The sequence below is a fragment of the Mobula birostris genome, chromosome 15, assembly GCF_030028105.1.
Source record: "Mobula birostris isolate sMobBir1 chromosome 15, sMobBir1.hap1, whole genome shotgun sequence".
NCBI classification, from domain to species: domain Eukaryota; kingdom Metazoa; phylum Chordata; class Chondrichthyes; order Myliobatiformes; family Myliobatidae; genus Mobula; species Mobula birostris.
Window position 1 is genome coordinate 2,943,972 of NC_092384.1, and position 23,803 is coordinate 2,967,774.

At 41.4% G+C, this 23,803-nt stretch overlaps 1 protein-coding gene across 6 annotated transcripts in view; it reads left to right on the forward strand.

Annotated features, from left to right (window-relative positions):
• The window catches only part of dnaaf1 (dynein axonemal assembly factor 1), a 162,423-nt gene that overhangs the window by 132,400 nt on the left and 6,220 nt on the right, over positions 1-23,803 (forward strand). For 3 of the 6 annotated variants that reach the window (XR_011889223.1, XM_072279240.1, XM_072279239.1), the window contains exons 13-16: positions 3,220-3,537; positions 5,954-6,072; positions 9,652-9,720; positions 12,559-12,958. Coding sequence is in view for 3 of the 6 variants with exons in the window: in XM_072279240.1 (XP_072135341.1) it covers positions 3,220-3,537; positions 5,954-6,072; positions 9,652-9,720; positions 12,559-12,958 (906 nt within the window). In the remaining 3 variants the exon portion in view is untranslated. Of the gene's footprint in view, positions 1-3,219; positions 3,538-5,029; positions 5,769-5,953; positions 6,073-9,651; positions 9,721-12,558; positions 12,959-20,309; positions 21,412-23,803 lie in introns of those variants that run through there. The other 3 variants (XM_072279241.1, XR_011889224.1, XR_011889225.1) reach the window with 3 other exon arrangements.

The following is a 23,803-nucleotide window of genomic DNA, read 5'->3' on the forward strand; positions in this document are numbered from 1 at the left end:
AAACATCTTCAAGGAATGGTGCCTCAGAAAGGTGGCACCCATACCTAAGGAGCCCGATCACCCAGAATGTGCCCTCTTCTCATTGTTACCATCAGGAAGGAGTTACAGGAGCCTGAAGGCAGACACTCAGCGATTCAGGAACAGCTTCTTCCCCTCTGCCATCCGATTCCTAAATGGATATTGAACCCATGAACACTACCTCACTTTTTTGATGTATATTTTTTTGTTTTGCAGTAGTTTTAATCTAATTATTGTGTGTGTGTGTATATATATATATATATATATATATATATACACACACACACTTACTGTAATTGATCTACATATTTTTTCTTTCTATATTATCATGTATTACATTGTACAGCTGCTGATCTCACGACATGTGCCGCTGATGATAATTCTGATTCAGATTCACTGCTCTACTCTACACCTACGACTGTGTGGCTAGGCACAGCTCAAATGCCATCTATGAATTTGCTGATGATACAACCATTGCTGGCAGAACTTCGGATGGAGACAAGAGGGTGTACAGGAGCGAGATATACTAGTTAGTTAAGTGGAGTCACAGCAACAACCTTGCACTCAATGTCAGCAAGACCAAAGAGCTGATTGTGGACTCCAGAAGGATAAGAAAAGGGAACACTAACAAGTCCTCATAGAGGGATCAGAAGTGGAGAGAGTGAGCAATTTCAAGTACCTGGGTGTCATTATCTCTGAGGACCTTACGTGAATGCAACATATTGCTGAGGCTGTAAAGAGGCAAGACAGTGGCTATATTATATTAGGAATTTGAAGAGATTAGGTTTGTCAACTAAAACGCTGTATCACCATCCGGTATGGGGCGGCTATTGCACAGGATCGAAGTAATTGCAGAAACTTGAAGTCATGGGTACTAGCCTCTGTAGTATCCAAGACATCATCAAGGAGCCATGCCTTAGGAAGGGGGCATCCATCGTTAAGGACACCCACCACCCAAGACATGCCCTCTTCTCATTGTTACTGTCAGAAGCCTGAAGGTGCACACTCAGTGATTCCAGCTTCTTCCCCTCAGCCGTCCGATTTCTAAATAGACATACTTACTGCAGTTCAGTTTTTTCTCTATATTTATTTATCACGTATTTCATTCTACTACTGCTTTAAAGTTAACAAATTTTATGACATGTTCTGGTGATATTAAACCTGATTCTGATTCTCTCATATTTGACATTTCCACCCTGGAAAAAGGACTGATGATATACTATCTGTAAGTTTCATATGATTTTCTATATTTCTATTATGTTGCTCTTCAGCCTCTGATGCTCTCGAGGAAACAATACAATTTTTTCTAACCTCTCCCTATTACTAATACTTTCTAACCCAGACAGCATTCTGGTGAACCTCTTTTGCACCATCTCCAAAGCCTCCATATCTTTGTTGTAATTCTACATGCAGTACTCCAAGTGTGACCTAACCAAAGTTTCATAGTATGATTTCCTGATTTTTATCCCATTTACCAAAAATAGATAACATGCTGCATGCCTTCTTTACCACCGTATCTAATTGTGTTGTCACTTTTGGAGAGCTATCAACTCAAGATCCCTCGGTACATCAATGGTCTCAAGGGTCCTGACAATTACTGGGTATTTTTTTTTTACATTTGACCTTACAATTGCAGAATCTCGCACTTGTCTGGGTTAAACCACATCTTCCATTTGTATGACCATATTTCCGACTGCCATATCTTTTGTCAAGCCTTCCTTTTATCTGCAAGTCTGTCAAATTTTGTGTGGTTTTCAGATTTACTCATAAACTTACGTACATCTTAATCCAAATCATTTATATGCATTGGATTCTAGTTAATACAGAACAAATTAGAACACTACTAATATTACTACAGTACTATAAACCAGTGTATTAATGCCTAATAGTTATTGATTGAGGAATTAATTCAGTATAGGCTGTCATGTTCTTGTAAAAGACTGTAAAATGAACAAAGTCATTTCAGATACCTGGTGCAGATAATGAACTGACTTCTTGCAATGCTTTCGACAATTACATCCTCCAAATCTTCATTTTCATCAAACCATTCAAGATGATTGTCGATACCTTCAAATTCTTTGTGGGTCCTAACTTGAAGTCATGAAATCATTTCTTTTTTACTTCTGACTGTTTCTGGCATCTCCAAGCTTGAATGCTGGAAACTGCAGTGAGCAAAACAGTTCTGAATTGTCTTACTGCTTATTTCTCACCAACTATTAGTGATAAAAGTCACAACTTTTTGAACACAAACACGCACAATTGATGCTATTTAAAAACTGCTCTAAGCTCGGTGTACTGTCTCAGTGCATGCAACCGACACGAGTTAGAAACCAATTAAGCAGTATAGTGTCCCAACTAAATGAGGGGAATCCTGGCTACTTTCTCAATTAGTTTTTGTTCTTTAAAAGTTGTCCAAATCAGTGGTTGTCCAGATTGACTAATAGCCCAATTAAATGGAATCTATCATGTATAACAAACAACAGAGGTCCCAGTAGAACGCCACTAGTGATAGACGTCAGTCAGATAAATACCCCTCTGCTACTACCCCAATTTTAGATCAACTTTACTCACAATGGACCCCATGCTCTGGACGAGCCTACCATGAGGTACCTTGACAACTGCTTTACTAACGTAGACAACATCCACTGCCCCATCAACATCTTTGTCACTTCCTCATAAAACTCAGTCTGTTTCACAACTTACAATACAATAGTTTTGTTCCGTGTTGATTGACCAATCTATATGTAGATTAGACCCTTGTGATTACTGTGGTACCTTTAAGAACAAACAGTTAATAGTGAGTTACCAGTAAAGAATCCCCAACAAAGAAGGGAAATAAGGAGTTTTTGTCGCCTAGAAAATGGTAGGGATCTGGAACTCACTAGCTGAAAGGATGATAGAGAGAAGCCCTCATCACGTTTATACAGCACTTGTATGCATACTTGAGGTATGAGTTGCAGGGCTCCTTTGCACCAGCATGGGAAAAAATTGCCTGCTTTTGTGTTGTACATTCTATGTAATTGTATGATATGACCTGGTTATCAGGTTTCATCTGAGGATTCTCCAGTGATGGGCATTGTCATGGCTTGCTACATTGAAGGAGCCATTTAAATTTGCTGCGTGCAAATTTATTTTACAGGGGTTTTGAAATTTTGCTTGTATATTTTGTTTTGTTGTAATCTTATCTATTTTTTGTCCTAGGTGAAGACCTTCTTTCAGAGACTGTGCCTGAGATAACAGCATGTTCCTCAGATGCAGAGACCCTGCGTAAGATTGATAAGTTTGTGAATGATGCATTAACAAACCAGGAAGAGGCTCTGGTGGACAGACAACAAGAGACTAAAGGGAAGAACCAGTACCACAAACCATGTCTGCTGACATCAGACCAGGAAAAGCAGCCATCCATTTGGGAACGAACAAGCGAATCTGAGCTTGTGCAATCAGGGGAAGGGATCACCTCGTTGTCACTCAATACCTCCAACCAATTGCAGAATGAAACCTTTAACAGCGATCCTGCAGGTTATCATACCCATATATTGCCTCTTTATGGTACTTCTGAAAAGCTTCATCATTGAAAGTTGAGATACATTGATGACAGGTTAAATCAAGTCAGGCATCATCAGTTGCTGAGGATGACTGTTGACCTGGGGAAGTACAGTGGTTTACTAATTGGAAAATGCAATCTACAATACCAGGGGATACAAGCAAGAGGCCAGTGGGCATCCCATGCCATATCATACTAGAAAAGTTTTGTTTTCCTAAACTACGCTGTGCCTAGAATTACCAGCTATGTATTTTTCCTACTTTCACTTATTATGGACATGCTTCGATTTACTGATTGGTTTTATGTCCCAAATAAGTAGAGACCTGAAAATAATTCATCTAATTATTAGTCAGTGTGCTTCATGTGACCCCTTTCCTGAATTCAAAAATTCCAGTTCTTTACCATGCATCTCTAGCTTCAACGTATTTAAAAAGTGAAGGACTCCTCTTCTCTCTCGTGTGTTCTCTGGAATCATTTTGTTGAATTCCAGGGATCATAATTATCCTAGGGAAGTATAGCAGGACAAACCGAGTCCCTATAGGCTGATCCTCTAACGATTTGGATGAGAATATGAAGGTATGATTAGTGTGTTTGCAGGTGACTCTACAGTAGATGGCTTTAAAGAATGTTGTCAAAAAATACAGCGAAATCAGGAGAGATCTTGGCTGGAGTATAATCTAGAGTTTTGGTTACCCTGTGATAGGAAATACATCATTAAGCTGGAAAATCTGCAAAAGAAAAAGTTCTATAAGAATGTTGCCAGGACCTGAGGGCCTGAGTTATAGGAAGAAATTTGGCAGGCTGCCACTCTATACACTTGGAGCATAGGAGACTGAAGAGTGAATTTCTAGATTTTTCAGGTGTGTAGATAGGGTGAATGCACACAATCATTTACCCAGGGAAAGGGAATCAAGAAATAGAAGGCACAAGTTTAAGGTGAGGGGGAAAGGTTTAAGCGCTGTCTGAGGGGTAACTTTTTCCAGAGGACAGTGTGTGTATGGACGGAGCTGCCAGAGGCAGGCACAATAATAACAGGAAAAGTCGAGAAGGATAATGGCCAAATGCAGGCAAACAAAACTCACTTAGATGGGCATCTTGAAGAGCATGGTTGAGTTGGGCTGAAGGACGTGTTTCATGCCGTATGACTCTACTACTCTAACTATTGTACTCCTTCCAGCCATTTCTCATCATAGCAGGAGTCTTGGCTAGAAATCATGCAGGGAAGTGAGAGCAGCTATGGGGCTACCTGCTAGGTTTGGAACCTTCGGTTTTGTGGCAGATGCAAATCCATTTTTTTCATATTCCCAAGGGTATACTGTAGGAGTAAAATCTATGAGTTCTTTCTTGATGCTTGTTACCTATTGTTTCATTCTCTCTTGTCAATAGACAGTCCAAGGAGATCTTCTTATGTCCTTCTGTCACCATGAGCAATCTTCATTTACCATCATCTGTCCTTTTTTATTTCAGTTCTATGACTACTCAGAGGCTTGTGATGGTCTCCCTGGACATCTAATTCTCCAGCTCCCTATCTCTTCCTGAAGGAATCCCAGAAAACCATGACTTGTGTCTATGTAACTATATCAAGTCATCACTTAAAATACAGAAGACTTAAGATGTAGGACACAAGAGGGACTTCAGATGCTGGAAATCCAGAGCCCAAAACATTGACTGTTTATTCCAGTTCACAGATGCTGCCTGACATACTGAGCTCCTTCAAGCACATTGTGTGTATTGTTTTCAATGCAGGAATCTGGAGCAACAAACAGTCTGCTGGAGGATTTGAGCCACCTCTGTGAGAAGTGTTTATGTTTCCGGTTAAGACCTGGATCAGGAAAGAAGTTGTTAACTTTGTTCTCATGTAGAGCTTCAACCCAAACCCTTGGCAATTACTTTCCTAATGCCATGTTTCAATCTAAAACATCTTCGATTCCTTTCCTCCCATTCATGGTGGTTGACTCACTGAGTCCAACTTGCAGATTGTTGCTTGTTATTAGTTGTGAGAATCTAATTGATCCCTTTGATCATTGTCAGGAAAACTGGCCTCAAGCATGGTCAGATTTCCTTTTGCAATGTTTTAATGTGAAGTAAGTTCAGGATTTCTCTTTGACTCCTGAAGAACATGAAGAGATGACTAGCAGCAACTAACAAGAGGTTTCCTGGAATTTCAGACCTGAGGTATAATGATTCATTATTGTCACCATCAGAGGTAATCCTCAATCACCTGCTTTGTGCTTTACAAACAACATGTAAATGGATTTCATTACTGACTGCCCAGATACAATGGATTTTTTAAAAAAAGTTACCTTAAATAATTTTAAAAACATAGTACCCTTGTTTATTTATCAGTATCATGGGTCTCTTTGAAACATTCCAGCTCAATTTGTCTTTCAGACCAGTCAGATATACTATCAAAAATAAAGCCTGCTCAGGAAATCCTAGTAACAGAACTGGATAAGACAGACACCATGGATACAATCCATTTGGAAGGGAGCCAACGTCTTTATATTGATGTGAGTTGATTTATTAACCTCTTGAGTTCAGATCTCAGAAGTCCATTTGACCATTCATGGGTGTGCCTTCTCTTTGAAAGGATAGTTAATCACACATACTCAGTTTTACTTTTGGTAGTTACTATTGAATTTTTTTCTTAGATGGTGTACTCCAGAATAGAATAACTGCGTAAAGTACTTTCTCCCAACTCCACATACAGTAAACTGTTTCTTCCCCCTCTGGTTATAAATTCCTATTGCCACTGAAATCCTGTATAATTGAACACATCTGTTAAATCCCACCTTAACCTTCTGAGCTCCATGAAGAGCAATCCCAGCTTCAGTTTGTTCACATGGTGCAACCCTCTCCCCAAAAGGTCCCTGAGGCCCGCTGGTGTCTTAACATTCTTCTGAATAGGCAGAATTGATTGTATTTGAGCCCAAACTATTTATTGATTGATTGATTGAGATACAGCACAGAATAGACCCTTCTGGCTGTGGCTCAGCACTTCCCTATTTAACCCTAGCCGAATCCCAGGACAATTTACAATGACCAATTAACCTACAACCGGACTGTGGGAGGAAACCGGGGCACCTGGGGGAAACCCACATGGTCACGGGGAGAGCATACAAACTCCTTACAGTCAGCAATGAGAACTGAATCCACTGTAAATCTCTCACAAAACCTGTTTGTTTTTTTACTGCCTAAAGCGGAGAATCTTGGCATTTTAATAGCCTTACAAAGATTTGAGTATGTAACCATTCTTTCCCCAAAAACTGCATCTCCCTGTTGTCAATTTCTATTATCACTGTGCAACTAAATGCAAAATAAATAATTTAATCTACCCATTCCCTCCATTAAGTTTCTGTACTTCACTATTTCATATTTGTCCACTTTACCATTGTGCCTTTGAACTTTAGAAGTGTGCAAAATTCCTTCCCTGTATTTACCTGTTCTTTAACAGATTTGACATTGTGGCCCCTGCCCATCCCCCACGAGTCATCTGTTGTCAGCCCCCAACCAACACATATTCCACTCTCCCCTCCTACCCCTCCTCACAGTCCCCCACCCTGCTCTCATGACGATACCCGTTCCCTACACGAAACCACCACGGTGGGCTTCACAGCTGAACAGGTGAGAAGACAGCTGAAACGTCTCAACCCAAGCAAGGCTGCAGGACCGGATGGTGTAGTACCAGGGTGCTCAAAGCCTGTGCCCCTCAGCTATGTGGAGTACTTCGCCATGTCTTCAACCTGAGCCTGAGGCTCCAGAGGGTTCCTGTGCTGTGGAAGACATCCTGCCTCGTCCCTGTGCCGAAGACGCCGCGCCCCAGCGGCCTCAATGACTACAGACCGGTGGCATTGACCTCCCACATCATGAAGACCCTGGAGAGACTTGTTCTGGAGATGCTCTGGCCTATGGTTAGGCCACGCTTAGATCCCCTCCAGTTCACCTACCAGCCCCGACTAGGAGTTGAGGATGCCATCGTCTACCTGCTGAACCGTGTCTACGCCCACCTGGACAAGCCAGCGAGCACTGTGAAGGTTATGGTTTTTGACTTCTCCAGTGCGTTCAACACCATCCGCCCTGCTCTGCTGGGGGAGAAGCTGACAGCGATGCAGGTGGATGCTTCCCTGGTATCATGAATTCTTGATTACCTGACTGGCAGACCACAGTACGTGTGCTTGCAACACTGTGTGTCCGACAGAGTGATCAGCAGCACTGGGGCTCCACAGGGGACTGTCTTGTCTCCCTTTCTCTTCACCATTTACACCTCGGACTTCAACTACTGCACAGAGTCTTGTCATCTTCAGAAGTTTTCGGATGACTCTGCCATAGTTGGATGCATCAGCAAGGACGATGAGGCTGAGTACAGGGCTAGTATAGAAAACTTTGTCACATGGTGTGAGCAGAATTATCTGCAGCTTAATGTGAAAAAGACTAAGGAGCTGGTGGTAGACCTGAGGAGAGCTAAGGTACCAGTGACCCCTGTTTCCATCCAGGGGGTCAGTGTGGACATTGTGGAGGATTACAAATACCTGGGGATACAAATTGACAATAAACTGGACTGGTCAAAGAACACTGAGGCTGTCTACAAGAAGAGTCAGAGCCGTCTCTATTTCCTGAGGAGACTGAGGTCCTTTAACATCTGCCGGACGATGCTGAGGATGTTCTACGAGTCTGTGGTGGCCAGTGTTATCACGTTTGCTGTTGTGTGCTGGGGCAGCAGGCTGAGGGTAGCAGACACCAACAGAACCAACAAACTTATTCGGAAGGCCAGTGATGTTGTGGGGATGGAACTGGACTCTCTGATGGTGGTGTCTGAAAAGAGGATGCTGTTCAAGTTGCATGCCATCTTGGTCAATGTCTCCCATCCACTACATAATGTACTGGTTGGGCACAGGAGTACATTCAGCCAGAGACTCATTCCACCGAGATGCAACACAGAGCGTCATAGGAAGTCATTCCTGCCTGTGGCCATCAAACTTTACAACTCCTCCCTTGGAGGGTCAGACACCCTGAGCCAATAGGCTGGTCCTGGACTTATTTCCTGTCTTAAGTTACATATTACTATTTAACTGTTTATGGTTTTATTACTATTTAATTGTTTATGGTGCAACTGTAACGAAAACCAATTTCCCCCAGGATCAACAAAGTATGACTATGACTATGATCAATGATCAATGAAGCATAGGGATAGGGGGAGATCACCCTGTGTCTCACATTGTTAAACTGAATGACAAATTCGCTGTGATCTATATGAAGGCAAAACAAGCTTGAGAAATAGTGATCTCCCCTGTTCTTATCCTTAGGGTTAGCTGGTGGAAAAGAAGCATTAGAGAAGGATGTCTTATTTTCTATGGTTCTTATTTCTTAAGAGAACAAGGACGGTTGAAAGTCTTGCATTTCTATAGGTTTAGGCTCTCTAAGGATACCCAATTCAACCCAAGTAGTCTGTAATTCCAGCTGTGTGTGTGTGTGTGTGTGTGTGTGTGTGTGCGTGCGCGCGCGCTGTGTCTGCAGCAGTCTGTTGTGTTAAGGCTTGCATATTGAAGAAAGTACATAAAGGGACAAGTAAAGGGACAGTTATGTAATCATATTTGGTCAATGGTTTGTTAATATAATAACTAACAATCGGTATAGACTTATTATACTGTACGAGCAGATTTATTTCAAATTTTTTCTTTATTGAGATACAGCGCAGAATCGGCCCTTTGAGCTGCACTACCCGCCAACCTCCCGATTTAACCCTAGTCTAGTAATGGGACAAATTGCAAAGACCAATTAATCTGCCATCTGCTATATCTTTGGACAGTGGGGGGAAATGCACACGGTCACGGGAGAAAGTACAAACTCCTTACAGACAGCGGGAATTGAAACCGGGTCGCTGATACTGTAAAGCATCATGCTAACCACTACACTACCAGGCTTCCCCATGAGAATTACTCATCGTCAACATATTCTTATGTCTATCTAACAACGCTGTATTTGTACTCTTGTAGAAGATTTAATTAATCATTTGTAAACATTTAGATGTAAATGCAGTTCTAAACTATAAATAGCCTCTGGACTATGGTTCCAAATTTGTTTCTTTACAGAATCTCCCTGACTTGGAAGATGTGGATAGGTGCGACCTATCAGAGACTGAATATACCTTCAGCAAGAAGGTAATCCACAGAGTTTTCTCCACTTAACTTCCAATTTCTGTATAACTGCCTTTGGCCTCGTCTCTTATGTTGTTGGTCAGGCCACCTGGTCTTCGAGTTAAGTCAGTATCCAGTACTGTTGATTTCCAGTCTCTCTACTATGGGGAATGGATAATACTGGCACACTCTGGCTATGCCTTTCAGAGCTGACATGGAAAACATTTATATTTTTTATAATACTTCCAGAAAATAAACACACAATCCTTGAAGTTCAGGGTATTTCTTGATAGCAGCTGCAAAAGATTATAAGGCATGAAAATTATTTTGTAGTGATAAATAAACTCTCGTAGGGCAGAAGTCCACTTCCAGTCTAGTCCAGTAGCTGCTGAGAATTAATGCATTATTGTGTGCAGGGCAAATGTTACCAAAATGATCATTGCTTCTCCAGTGTCTTCCCAACCACTGAGGTCAGACTAACTGGTCTATAATTTCCTTTCTGCTGCCTTCCTCCTTTCTTCAAAGAGCGGAGTGACATTTGTAATTTTCCAGTCCTCTGGCCCCATGCCAAGTCCAATAATTTCTGAAAGATCATTTTTAATGCCTCCACAATCTCTAATGCTACCTCTTTCAGAACCCTTGGGTGTAGTTTATTTGGTCTGGGTGACTTATGTACCTTTAGGTCTTTCAGCTTTTTGAACACTTTCTCTCATGTAATAGTAACTGCACCCACTTCTCTTCCTTAACACACTAGAACATCAGGCATACTGCTCGTGTCTTCCACGGTGAAGACTGATACAAAATACTCATTTAGTTCATCAGCCATCTCTTTGTCCCCTGTTATTATTTCTCCTGCCTCATTTACTAATGGTCCCATATCCACTCTCATTTCTGTTTTATTTTTAACATACTTGAAGAAACATTTACTGTCCACTTTGATATTATTTCAGCTTGCTTTCATATTTCATCTTTTCCCTTCTAATGATTTTTTAGTTGCGCTCTGTAGGTTTTTAAAAACTTCCCAATCCTCTGTCTTCCCACTAATTTTTGCTTTGTTGTATGCCCTTTCTTTTTCTTTTACAATACCTTTGACTTCCCTTGTCAGTCACTGCTGTACTATTTTACTATTTGAGTGTTTCTTCATTTTTGGAATAAACATGTCCTGCACCTTCCTCATTTTTCCCAGAAACGCATGTCATTGCTGCTCCGCTGACATCTCTGCCAGCAGATCCTTCCAATTTACTTTGGCTAACTACGGCTGTAATTTCCCTTACTCTACTAAAATATTGCTACATCAGACTTTACTTCCTCCCTATCAAGTTTCAAGTTGAACTCAGTCATATTGTGATCACTGGTTCCTTAGAATTCTTTTACCTTAAGGTCCCTAATTGCCTCCGGTTCATTACATAACACCCAATCCAGTATAACTGATCCCCTAGTAGGCCCAATGACAAACTGCTCTGAAAAGCTATCTCTTAGGCATTCAACAAACTCACTCTCTTGAGATCCATTACCAACCTGATATTCCCAGTCGACCTGCGTGTTAAAAGCTCCCATGACTACCATAACATTGCCCTTTTGGCTCGCCTTTTCTATTTGTTGTTGTCATCTGTGGTGCACCTCCCAGACATTGTTGTGAGGCCTGTATACAGCTGCCTTCAAAGTCCTTTTACCCGTGCAGTTTCTTATCTCAACCCACAAGAATTCAACATCTTCCGATCCTATGTCACATCTTTCTACTGATCTGATGCCATTCTTTAACAGTAGAGCCACATCACCCCTTCTGCCTACCTTTCTATCCCTCCGATACAACGTGTAACCTTGGATATTCAGCTCCCAACTACAACCATCCTTCAGCCACGATTCAGTGATGGCCACAACATCATAGCTGGCAATCTGTAATCTTCTGGCATCAATTTAAACATGGATGAAAACATCTCCTGATCACTCTTCCTGTCCTCTCTAATAAATTGCAGCCATCAAATTCTAAATTTGTGTATGTTTACAAAATGCAATTAAGTTGGTCAGTAAAATTATTGAAAATCTTTTCTTTGTACTTTTGCCAGTTAAATAAAGGTTCATGTGAATTAACATATCACATATTTTTGTTTTCATTGCATTTTGGAAAATATCCCAACTTTTCTGGAAATGGGGTTTGTGTAAAGGTCACATAATAGTTGGGGTTCCTGAAGATCCACCACTAAAAGTGAGATAGTAACATCGTGAGTGTTGAAGCTGGCGAAATACAGAAGAACACAGTTGCCAGACTAGGTCGGCAGCAGTTAGTGTGTTTCCACAACACGAGCTATAAACCTGCAATCTCATGCACATTAGATATACTGTGGCAGGTGCATCTTTCGAAAGCGGCATGGGTAGCAGTGATCTCCACATAGTTCTTCTGGGGATAAAACCTAAGTTTCCTCTTTATCTGCAGCAATTAACTGCCATTTATTGCACATCCTTCCTCCCTACTTCTTTCCTAACTGAGTTGACTTGTATATTTATCATTTCACGAGCCCATTAGCTTGCTTCCTGTTCAAGTGCCATCCACCCTTGTGGAATTCTTTCTATCATCTCCAGAAGAGTTGCCAAGTACTAAAATATTGAAGCCCCTTGTAATTACATGCTGACCTCAGTTTGTAATTGAATTGCCGTAGATAACTCTTCTGCAAGGTACTGTCAACATCATTGATCCCATTTTATTGAATATCTGATGGTTATAACTCACAATTATCTTCATTAACCACTATTTTTAAATGCCTTGAAAGGGATCTAAGAACCCTTTAGCAGATTATGTCTTGGAGGGAATAATACTCTCAGAAGTAGAAGATAAAAATATAAAATATTCTATTGTTCTTATAGGCAAATCACCATGCAAAGATCAAAGTCCTTGATACTGGATGTGATTACAGTAATTCTAACTCAAAGGATGGAGTTCAAACCAGAAAAGAGGAGATAATTGTGGAAATTTCAGCAAAGCAAAACAAGTGTATTTGTAGACCTTTGCCTGACAAGGAGAAAGCAGATGAAGCTTTGGAAGTAAATTCTGCAAAACAACGGACCAGCAGCAAAGCAGGAAGGTCATTAATTAGAGAGAGAAATCCAGAGAAAGTCACAACTGCAATGAATAGCAGCTTCTTGATGGACTTAACTACCCCATCTGTTCAGGGTGAGGGTGATGAACCTAAAAAGGTACTGATTGAGGAAATTTTCAGCCAACTTGTTACAGAGGACGTCAAGGAAGTTAAACCATCAGTGCAAGGTAAAATCATCGAGAGCCAATAGTGGGAAATAGCCCAGCATAACTTACATTGGTAATTAATTTATTATTGTAACATGTACTGAGATACAGTAAAAATCTTTGCTTGCAACCCTTCCAGACAGTTATTCTGCATTTTATTTTATTTACTCATTTACGGGATGTAGGTGTTGCTAGCTAAGCCAGTATTTATTGCCCATCCCTACTTGCCCTTGAGAAGGTGGTGACGAGCTGCCTTCTTGAACTGCTGCAGTCCCTGGGGTGTAGGTACACCCACAGAGCTGTTAGGGAGGGAATTCCATGATCTTGACCCAGCAACAATGAAGGAATGGTGATATGTTTTCAAGACAGAATGGTGACTGACTTGGAGGGGGATTTCCAAGTGGTGGTGTTCCCAGGTATCTGCTGCTCTCATCCTTCTAAATGGTAGTGGTCGTGGGTCTGGAAGGTGCTGCCTTTGGAACTTTGGTGTATTGTTGCAGTGCATCTTGTCGATAGTACACACTGCTGCAACTGCTCGTCAATGGTGGAGGGATTGGATGCTTGTGGAAAGGGTACCAACCAAGTGGGCTGCTTTGTACTGGATGGTGTCAAGCTTCTTGAGTGTTGATGGAGCTGCACTCATCCAGGCGAGTGGCAAGTATTCCATTACACTCCTGACCGGCTTTGGGGAGTCAGGAGGTGAGTTACACACCGCAGGATTCCTAGCCTTTGACCCGCTCTGGTAGCCACGGTGTTTATATAGTGAGACCAGTTCAGTTTCCTGTCAATGGTAATCCCCAGGATGTTGATAGTAAGGATTCAGTGATACCACTGAATGTCAAGGGACGATGGTTAGAGCCTCTCTGGTTGGAGATGGTCATTGCCTGGCACTTGCGTGGCTCGAATGTTGCTTGCCACTGGTCAGCCCAAGCCTGGATATTGTCCAGTTCCTGCTGCATTTGGGTATGAACAGCTATCACTCTCACCTGAGTACAGAAGGAGAAAAAACAATGTAGAATATAGTGTTACAGTTACAGAGAAAGTGCAGTGCAGGTAGACATATGAAGTTCAAAGACAAAGACTAAATATGAGTGAAAATAAACACTGAATTGGCATCTGGGAATAACCTGGGAGAAATATATAAGGACTGACACTGGGAAATAAACATGGGGAAAAATAACTAATAATTGACAGTGGGAACTATTGAAGGGGGACACTGAAAACTGATTCGGGAAAATTGTGGAGGTGAGAATATCAAAAATATAGAGCATGAAATGATTCAGGGGGAGAAAGCGCCAAGAATTGAAACCAGTGAATAATCCTGTGGAATAAGGACTAAGAACTGAGATGAGAAATAGCATAGCAATTTAAAGCATTGAGTTTGATAGAGGGAAAGAGACTCGAGTCTGAGAGCAGGTTACAATTCACAGGGAAAAGCATTGAGGATTCTTACTGCTTGATAGCCTTTGGCTGAAAGCGGTGAAGTCGATACTGGCAAATAACCTAACAATATCTTCAATGGACTTTTGGACAGCTTTTTCAAGTTAGGTTGCTGCATCCTACACTGCACTTTTTCTGTAACTGTAACACTATATTCATGTGCGTAAATGTTCAGTGTTGGTAAGGCCTTGTGTGCCTTTGCTGTGTCAGAATGCCATGGCAACAACATCTGCAACCCTCCAATTCTCCAGAACCTCTCCCACACCATTGATGATGCAAAGATCATTGCCACAGGCTCAGCAATCTCATCTCTCACTTCCCATCATAGCCTGGGGTATATTTCGTCCAGCCCCAATGACTTATCTAACTTGATGCTTTCCAAAAGATCCAGCACATTCTCTTTCTTAATGTCTATATGCTCTAGCTTTTCAATCCACTGTAACTCATCTCTACAATTGCCAAAGTCCTTTTCCGTAGTGAATACTGAAGCATTAAGTGAATTCATTAAGTACTTCTGCTGTCTCCTCCGGTTCCATACAGACTTTTTCACTGTCACATTTGATTGGTCCATCCTGCTCGCCAAGGCCTTCTCGTGGCCCCTTCTGGCTCTCCTAATTTCATTTTAAAGCTCCCTCCTACTAGTCTTATAATTTTCTAGATCTCCATCATTACCTAGTTTTTTTAACCTTTCGTAAGCTTTTCTTTTCTTCTTGACTAGATTTTCAACTGCCTTTGTCCACCATGGTTCCTGTACCCTACCATCCTTCCCCTGTCTCATTGGAACATATCTGTGCAGAACGCCATGCAAATATTCTCTGAACATTTGCCATATTTCTGCCGTACATTTCCCTGAGAACATCTGTTCCCAATTTATGCTTCCAAGTTCCTGCTTGATAGCTCCATATTTGCCCTTTACTCCAATTAATTGCTTTCCTAACTTCTTATCTCTCTCCAATACCATGGTAAAGGAGATAGAATTATGACAGCCATCTCCAAAATGCTCTCCCACTGAGAGACCTGACACCTGACCAGGTTCATTTCCCAATACCAGATCAAGTACAGCCTCTCCTGTTGTAACCTTCCTGAATACACCTAACAAACTCCACCCTATCTAAACCATTTGCTCTAGGGAGATGCCAATCAATATTTGATAAATTAAAATCCCCCATCACGACAACCCTGTTATTACTGCACCGTTCCAGAATCTGTGTCCCTATCTGCTCCTCGATGTCCCTGTTACTATTGAGTGGTCTATATTTTAAAAAAAAATTCAGTAGAGTTATTGACCGCTTCCTCTTTCTAACTTCCACCCACAGAGACTCAATAGACAATGCCTCCATGACTTACTACTTTTCTGCAGCTGTGACACTATCTCTGATCAGCAGTGTCACGCCCCCAACCTCTTTTGCCTCCCTCCCTGTCCTTTCTGAAACATCTGAAGTCTGGCACTCTAAGTGATCATTCCTGGCCCTGAGCCATCCAGTCTCTGTAATGGCCACAACATCATAGCTCTAAGTACTGATCCACGCTCTAAGCTCATCTGCTTTGTTCATGATGCTTCTTGTATTAAAATAAACACATCTCAAACCATCAGACTGAACGCATCCCTTCTCTATCACCTGCCTATATCCTCCTCTTTCACTGCCAACAAGCTATCTCTATTTGTGAGCTAACCACTCCTTCCTCCATCTCTTCAGTTCAATTCCCAGCCCCCCAGCAATCCTAGTTTAAACTCTCCCCGATTCCCTTAGCAAACCTCCCTGCCAGGATATTGGTCCCCTTCGAATTCAAGTGCAACCCATCCTTTTTGTACAGGTCACACCTGCCCCAAAAGAGGTCCCAATGATCCAGAAATCTGAATCCCTGTCCCCTGCTCCAATCCCTCAGCTACACATTTATCCTCCATATCACTCTATTCTTGTACTCACTGTCGCATTTCACAGACAGTAATCTTGAGATTATTACCTTTGAGGTCCTGCTTCTCAGCTTCTCTTCTAACTTCCTGTAGTCTGTTTTCAGGACCTCCTCCCTTTTCCTACCTATATCATTGGTACCAATATACACCACGACCTCTGGCTGTTCACCTTCCCACTTTAGGATATCATGGACAAGATTAGAAACATCCCGGACCCTGGCACCTGGGAGGCAAACCACCATCCGTGTTTCTTTCCTGCGTCCACAGAATCGCCTGTCTGCCTCCCTTACACTGCTGCAATCCTCTTCCTTTCCCTACCCTTCTGAGCCACGGGGCCACACTCTGTGCCAGAGGCGCAGCCGCTGTTTCTTCCCCCAGGTCGGTCATTTCTCCCAACAATACTCAAACAGGAGTACTTATTGTTAAGGGGGACAGTCACAGGGTTACTCCCTCGTATCTGACTCTTGCCCTTCCCTCTCCTGACTGTTACTCACTTAATCTGTCTCCCGAGGCTCCCGTGTGACTATCAGCCTATAGCTCCTCTATATCACCTCCTCACTTTCCCTGACCAGACAAAGGTCATCGAGCTGCATCTCCAGTTCCCTAACCCGGTCCCTTAGGAGCTGCAGCTAGATGCACCTGGCGCAGATTTGACCGTCTGTGAGGCTGGGAGTCTCCCAGACATCCCACATCTGGCACCCATGACAGAATACTGGCATTACAGACATACTTTCTGTTTCTATTCTTCATGAGTAACTTACCTCGCCTTCACGCGCTATCGCCGAAGCCCCATTGAGCCAAAGCCCTCCTACTCTGACTCCCTCTACTCTGTCGCCTGCTCCTCTGATGCTCACTCTATAAAGTTGTTTTGTTTTTATATCCTTCCTGCCAGTCTAACTCGCTGATGTCCTCGCGCTTGCGCGGTCGTGCCTCAATCAAACCCAAGATTGTATGTCCTCCCTGTGAAATGAGTGCGTTTCCTCTGAGTGCATTAGTCCAAAGATGTACTGGTCAGTAGGTTAGTTAGTTACTGTAAATTTTACTGTTAAGTCAGTGGGTTGCTGGCAGTGAGTTGAAGGGCCAGAAGGGCTTATTCCATGCTGTATATCTAAATAAATAAATAAACATGTCATGAAATTTGTTGTTTTGTAGCAGCATTACAGTGCAATACATAATAAATAGAGAACTATAAATTACAAAAAGAAATATATTAAAAATAAGTTGTGCAAAAAGAGAGAAATAAATAGTGAGGTAGTGTACATGGTTCATTGTCCGTTCAGAAATCTGATGGCGAAGGGGAAGAAGCTATTTCTAAAACAGTGGGTCTGTGTCTTCAGGATCCTGTACGTCATCCTTGATGCATTAGGGTGCATGAGAGAAGAGGGCATATCCTGGGTAAAGGGATCATTAATGATGTATGTTGCCTTTTTGAGACATCGCCTTTGAAGATGTCCTGTTCTAGGCAGGCTGATGTCCATGCTGGAGATGGCTGAGTTTGCACCCTTCTGCAGCTTTTTCTAATCCTGTGCACTGGGGCAGATGGTGATGCAACTAGTTCGAATGTTCTCCTTGATACATCCACAGAAATTTGCTAGAATCTTTGGTAACACACCAATTCTCCTCAAACTTCTCGTAAACTGTAGCTACTGTCGTGCCTTCTTTGTAATTCCATCAATATGTTGGACCCAAGATCGATTTTCAGAGATATTGACACTAGGATTGAAACTGTTCACCCTTTCCACTGCTGATCTCTCGATGAGGACTTGTATCTGTTCCATCGACTTCCCCTTCCTGGAGTCCACGACCTGTTCCTTTGTCTTGCTGACATTGAGTGCCAGGTTGTTGTCGTGACCCCATTCAACCAGCGATATACAGTATCTCATTCCTGTACACCACCTCGTCACCAGCTGAAATTCTGATAGCGATTGTTGAGTCTTTGGTAAAGTTCTGGATGGTGTTTGAGATGGATGCCAAGGACAATTACAGGATGACTTAAGAAAACACACAGAAAACGTGAAACTATAGGATAGTTAGCTAAACGTCTGTTATAGGTAAAGCTTTTAAAGTTATTATTAATGATGCATTTGTAGGCCAGTTAGAAAAAAAATTAGGCAAAGTCATTATGGTTTTGCAAATGGGAAACCATGTTTCACCAGCTTTTGTAACTGTTCTTTGAAGAAATTAAATATGCTTGGATAAAGGGGAATTGATGGATTTACTTTGTTTTCCAAATGACATTTGATATTATAATTGCATGTAGCGACTATGCCCCACTTGACTCCCATTTGTCTAGGGTAAACTGTCGTTGACCCCACCAAATCTGTAATTGCGTTGGTGTGGATACTGTGTGATTGCACCCAGATAAAAGCCCATGACATAAAATATTAGACGGTACACGATAGGCAAATAAATGATTACACTTTATAATTATTTCTCGGTGACAGGTTAGTAGAAACAAATAAAGGTGCCAAATCAGTAAATTTTGTCAGTCCTGTGCACAAATAATTCGTTGGAGCTCACAAAATTCGGCATCCGTTCCTCCCCTCGATCTCCTCCGAACTCCATCGGCCCTCAGCTGAGATCACTCCTGGTGATCTACCAGAGCGCTCGACTCACGTCCGACCTCTTATCTTCTCCTCCACCAAAAGCCCGCGCTTCTCCGGTTCCCGCACATACAGATGGAATAACATGACTTCCATTGGCTAGCAAATGAATACAAGTCCCGTTATCACTAATTATGGCCCAAAAATGCTGCTACAGAGAATCCCTTACCTCAGCAGTTAGCAGTACAGAGAAGCCATTTTGTCAGCCTTAACAATTAACATTACAATGAGTATTACTGAGAACCCTACATGCAGAAAATAAAAGATCATTGTGTAGGGGGTAAATATTGGTGTGGGCAGAATATCAAATGGTAACAGTAAGCTAAGTAGGCTTGAAAGGGTCTTTTTTTGGTTGGCACGAAGAAAGGAGTGTGTGCCATGGTAGCTTGTGCTGGGACCTCAATGTACAACAATTTGTATAAATTACTTGAGTGAAGTAGCCACAAAGGGTTTAAGATAGGTTGAATGAATGGGGAAAAGTCTGGCAAATGGATTGTGATCTGGTAAAATGTTAATTTTGGCAACAAAATATAAACAAAGCATATTATCTAAACAGTGAAAAAGATTGCATGGACCTGAGTGTCATGGTGCATAATTCACAAATGGATAGTGTGCAGGTACTTAAAGTAATGAGGAAAGTTAACAGATGTTATCATGGTCAAACCTGCCCAACCCATCTTTGTCAGCAGCCTACTCACCATCAAGCACATACAGTAATTCAGGAAGCTGCTGGAAAGGGGCTAATAACATCTTGAAGGATCCTACCCACTCTGTTCATGAACTGTTTGTCCCTCTCCCATCAGGTAGGACATTATGTAGCATCCAGCCAGGACAACCAGACTCAAAAACTGTTACTTTCCTAAGCAGTAAGGCTGGATAACAACTCCACTCACTAATCTACCCCTCCACACCCCCAATCACCACTACTTCATCATTCCACAAACAAGAAAAACGCTACAGACGCTGGAAATCAAAGTACACACAAAACATTTGAAGAACTCAGCAAGCTAGATAGCATCTATGGAAAAGAAAATAAAACAGTTGACGTTTCCGGCTGAGACCCTTTGTCATGACTGCAGAAAGATATAAGTAGTCAGAGTTAGAAGGTGGGGAGTGGAGAGGAGGCAGTACAAGGTAGTAGGTGATGGGTGAAATCGAGAGAGAAGGAATGGTGAAGTAAAGAGTTGGGAAGTCAAATGGTGAAAGAGATAAAGGGCTGGAGAAGGGAGAATCTGATAGGAGAGGACAGATGGCCATGTGAGAAAGGGTAGGCGGAGGAGCACCAGAGGGAGGTGTGTGTATTACTACTTTATCATTTCCTGTCAGTCTCCTTATGCAATCAATCTATGTATGTAAGCTATCTTATGTATTTATATTTATTGTGTTTTATCATTATTATATTTTTTTTTCTCAGCTCAAGCTATAAAACCTGAGGTATGGGCATAGCCAAGCACACCCATTTCTCAAATGCTAGGGACTTTCAGACTATTCTAGTGATGTTTAGTATTGTGGCTTTCTGAAGATTTACATAAATACACTGGACAACAAAGATTTTGTTTCCTGAATATTTTTGGGTATATCTCACGGATTTTGGGCTGCTGATCATGAAAATCATGAAAATTCCCTACAGTGCTTTTTTAAAAAATTGCCTATATTTCTTATTTCAATTCATAATTCAAGTCAATTAAAATGTTGCCCACAATGTAAGCTGAAAAGTCTTGTAGCTTGTCCAGGCTTGCCTGGGCATACTTCGACAGGGTGGATGCTGCATAGCAGGACAAGTTTTAGAAAAACAGGACATGGAGCCTAGAGGAACCAGACAAAGATTCCATGATGCACAAACCAGGAATGGAAAATGACATGGATACTGAGACAGATTTTGAACCCTTTATGTGGTAACTCACTCTGAGTTTAATGACTTGGTTAGAGACTTGGGTTTGTCAAAGGCAAAAGGAGAATTACTGGGTTCAAGACTGCTGTCACCAGACACAAAAATTTCTGTGAAGGATTTTGATATTTGAAATAGATATTTCCCAGAACAACAGATGCCAAGATTAAGGACAGCCTTTTTGTTAGTCCACAAATCAAACAGGTCATCAATGGGAGGCAATTTGAAGAACTTCCAGTGAGAATGGAGAAAATTGCATGGAGAGCTTTCAAGGATGTTGTTGAATATTTTCTGGGCAACTACAGAGCACCGAACTGCGCACAGCTGGTCAACAGCACGCTTCAAACACACAAAACCATAAAGTGCAACATGTCATTTAAGATTCATTTTCTGCATTCCCACTTCAACTTCTTCCTTGAAAATCTTGGCACTGTTAGTGACTGATGTGGTGAAATGTTTCTCCAGGACATTGCAGTCATGAAGAAATGATATTGGGGCAACTGGATTCCTTCCATGCTTGCTGATTACCATTGATCATTTAAGTAGGAAGCCTCAGACACCGAGTACAAACGAAAATCATCAGCAAAACATCTTTGGCCTGGTTGAGCTATTGTCAAGTGTGAACACTGTTCTGCAATTAAACGCATTATATTCAATAAAAGTTAATTTCTTGTTTCTCCAAATTCTTACATAATACAAATGGTCTGAAATTATATTTGTGTTCTGCTTCAAGCCATCTATCGTAAACAAAAAAAATTCTGAAGAAGCAACAGTTATGAAAAAATTTGTTGCCTGGTGATATTGATGTGTTGGACTAATTGTTCAATACTATTATGTAGTGACTTTGGGATTCTTTGAATCTGAATGCATATGCATGCCACAGTTGTAGATATTATTATTGGGACCATGTTCATGTTCCATAGTCTTTCAATTTCCTCTTTTAATTCAGCATATTTTGTTGTTTTTCACTTTTATTTCGTACATTATGTGTTTGGAATGGCTATATCTAATAGTAAGTTGTTCTTGCTTGTTTATCCTCTATTGTGATATCCAGACGGTAATTATGGATTGTCCTATCTGTAATAATGGATTGGTCATAATATAATTTGTGGGACTCTGACTCTAAAACTGGATCATACTTGTATTTATAGGAAGGTATTGTTTTTTCATGAAGTTGTATTTTAAAGCAAGATTTTGATGAATGGTGTTTGCCACTTGATTGTGCCTGTATAAGTAATCAGATTGAGTTAAACTGCTGGAGGATCCTGTAATGTGTTGGATTGTTTCTGATTTCACTTTGCATTTTCTGTTTTTATCATCTTGAATTTGTTGGTCAATTATTATGTATTTTTGATTATTTTTTGTGTTAGCCACCTGGTCCTGTATTGGCACAAGGAATCCTTCTGTTTCTGGGAAGAGGTCTTCAACTCTGAGCCAGGATGCAATGCTACCTTGTCGACATCTCATATGCTCAGATCATGGGGATGGTCATGCTCTTCTATTTGCTAACTTTTTGTTCTGTAGTTATAGTTTCTTATTTTTTCTGGGTTGTGCTTCCGTTTAAGTTTAGTAGTGTGAAAATAAACTGCCGATCATCCAGATAACTTCACAGTGCCCCAGAATAGCTGGGAAGATCATGTTGCTCTAAAAGCGCCCGTTACAGTTGAAGTTTCTTGTGCAACATGGCAGTGTGAATATTCTATGTGCCCCTGTTGTGGAAATCATGGTTAATTTTTTTGACAAGAGAAAAATGACCCAAAATAGTTATTATTGCATATCTCTATTGAAAAATGATCAATGTTCAGAGATTCATCTTCGAATCTGAATGAATATGCATGCCACAGTTGTCACCAATTTCATCAAGACCTGTGTGTATGAGTGTGTGCCTTTGAGAACATACCAGACATTCCCAAATCAATAGCTGTGGATGAAGCAGGAGATTTGTAATTTGCTGAGGGCTATATCTATGGCATTCAAGACTGGGGATCCAGAACCATACAAAAAGTTCAGATATAGCATATGAAAGTCTATTTTAAGAGCAAAAAACTATTCTGATTGAAGTTAGGGAGGGAATCAGATGTATGTCAGCTCTGGCAAGGTTTGCAGGGTATAACTTCCTGCAAGGTGAAACCTAACATTATGAATGGCTATGATGCTTCATTCCCATGCGAGCCCAATGCCTTTTATGCAAGTTTTGAAAGGGAGAATAAAACTGCACATGTGCGAGTTCCTGCAGCATCTTGTGACCCTCTGATCTCTTGTCTCTACCTCAAAGGCCAACATCAGAACATCTCTAAAAAGGGTGAACTCTCACAAGGTGTCAGGCACTGATGGTGTACCTGGTAGGGCATTTAAAACCTGTGTCGTCCATAAAACCATAGAACCACAGAAACTACAGCACAGAAACAGGCCTTTTGGCCCTTCTTGGCTGTGCCGAACCATTTTCTGCCTAGTCCCACTGACCTGCACATGGACCATATCCCTCCATACACCTTCCATCCATGTATCTGTCCAATTTATTCTTAAATGTTAAAAAAGAACCCGCATTTACCACCTCGTCTGGCAGCTCATTCCATACTCCCACCACTCTCTGTGTGAAGAAGCCCCCCCAATGTTCCCTTTAAACTTTTGCCCCCTCACCCTTAACCCATGTCCTCTGTTTTTTTTCTCCCCTTGCCTCAGTGGAAAAAGCCTGCTTGCATTCACTCTATCTATACTCATCATAATTTTATATACCTCTATCAAATCTCCCCTCATTCTTCTACGCTCCAAGGAATAAAGTCCTAACCTATTCAACCTTTCTCTGTAACTGAGTTTCTCAAGTCCCGGCAACATCCTTGTAAACCTTCTCTGCACTCTTTCAACCTTATTTATATCCTTCCTGTAATTTGGTGACCAAAACTGAACACAATACTCCAAATTCGGCCTCACCAATGCCTTATACAACCTCATCATAACATTCCAGCTTTTATACTCAATACTTTGATTAATAAAGGCCAATGTACCAAAAGCTGTCTGGC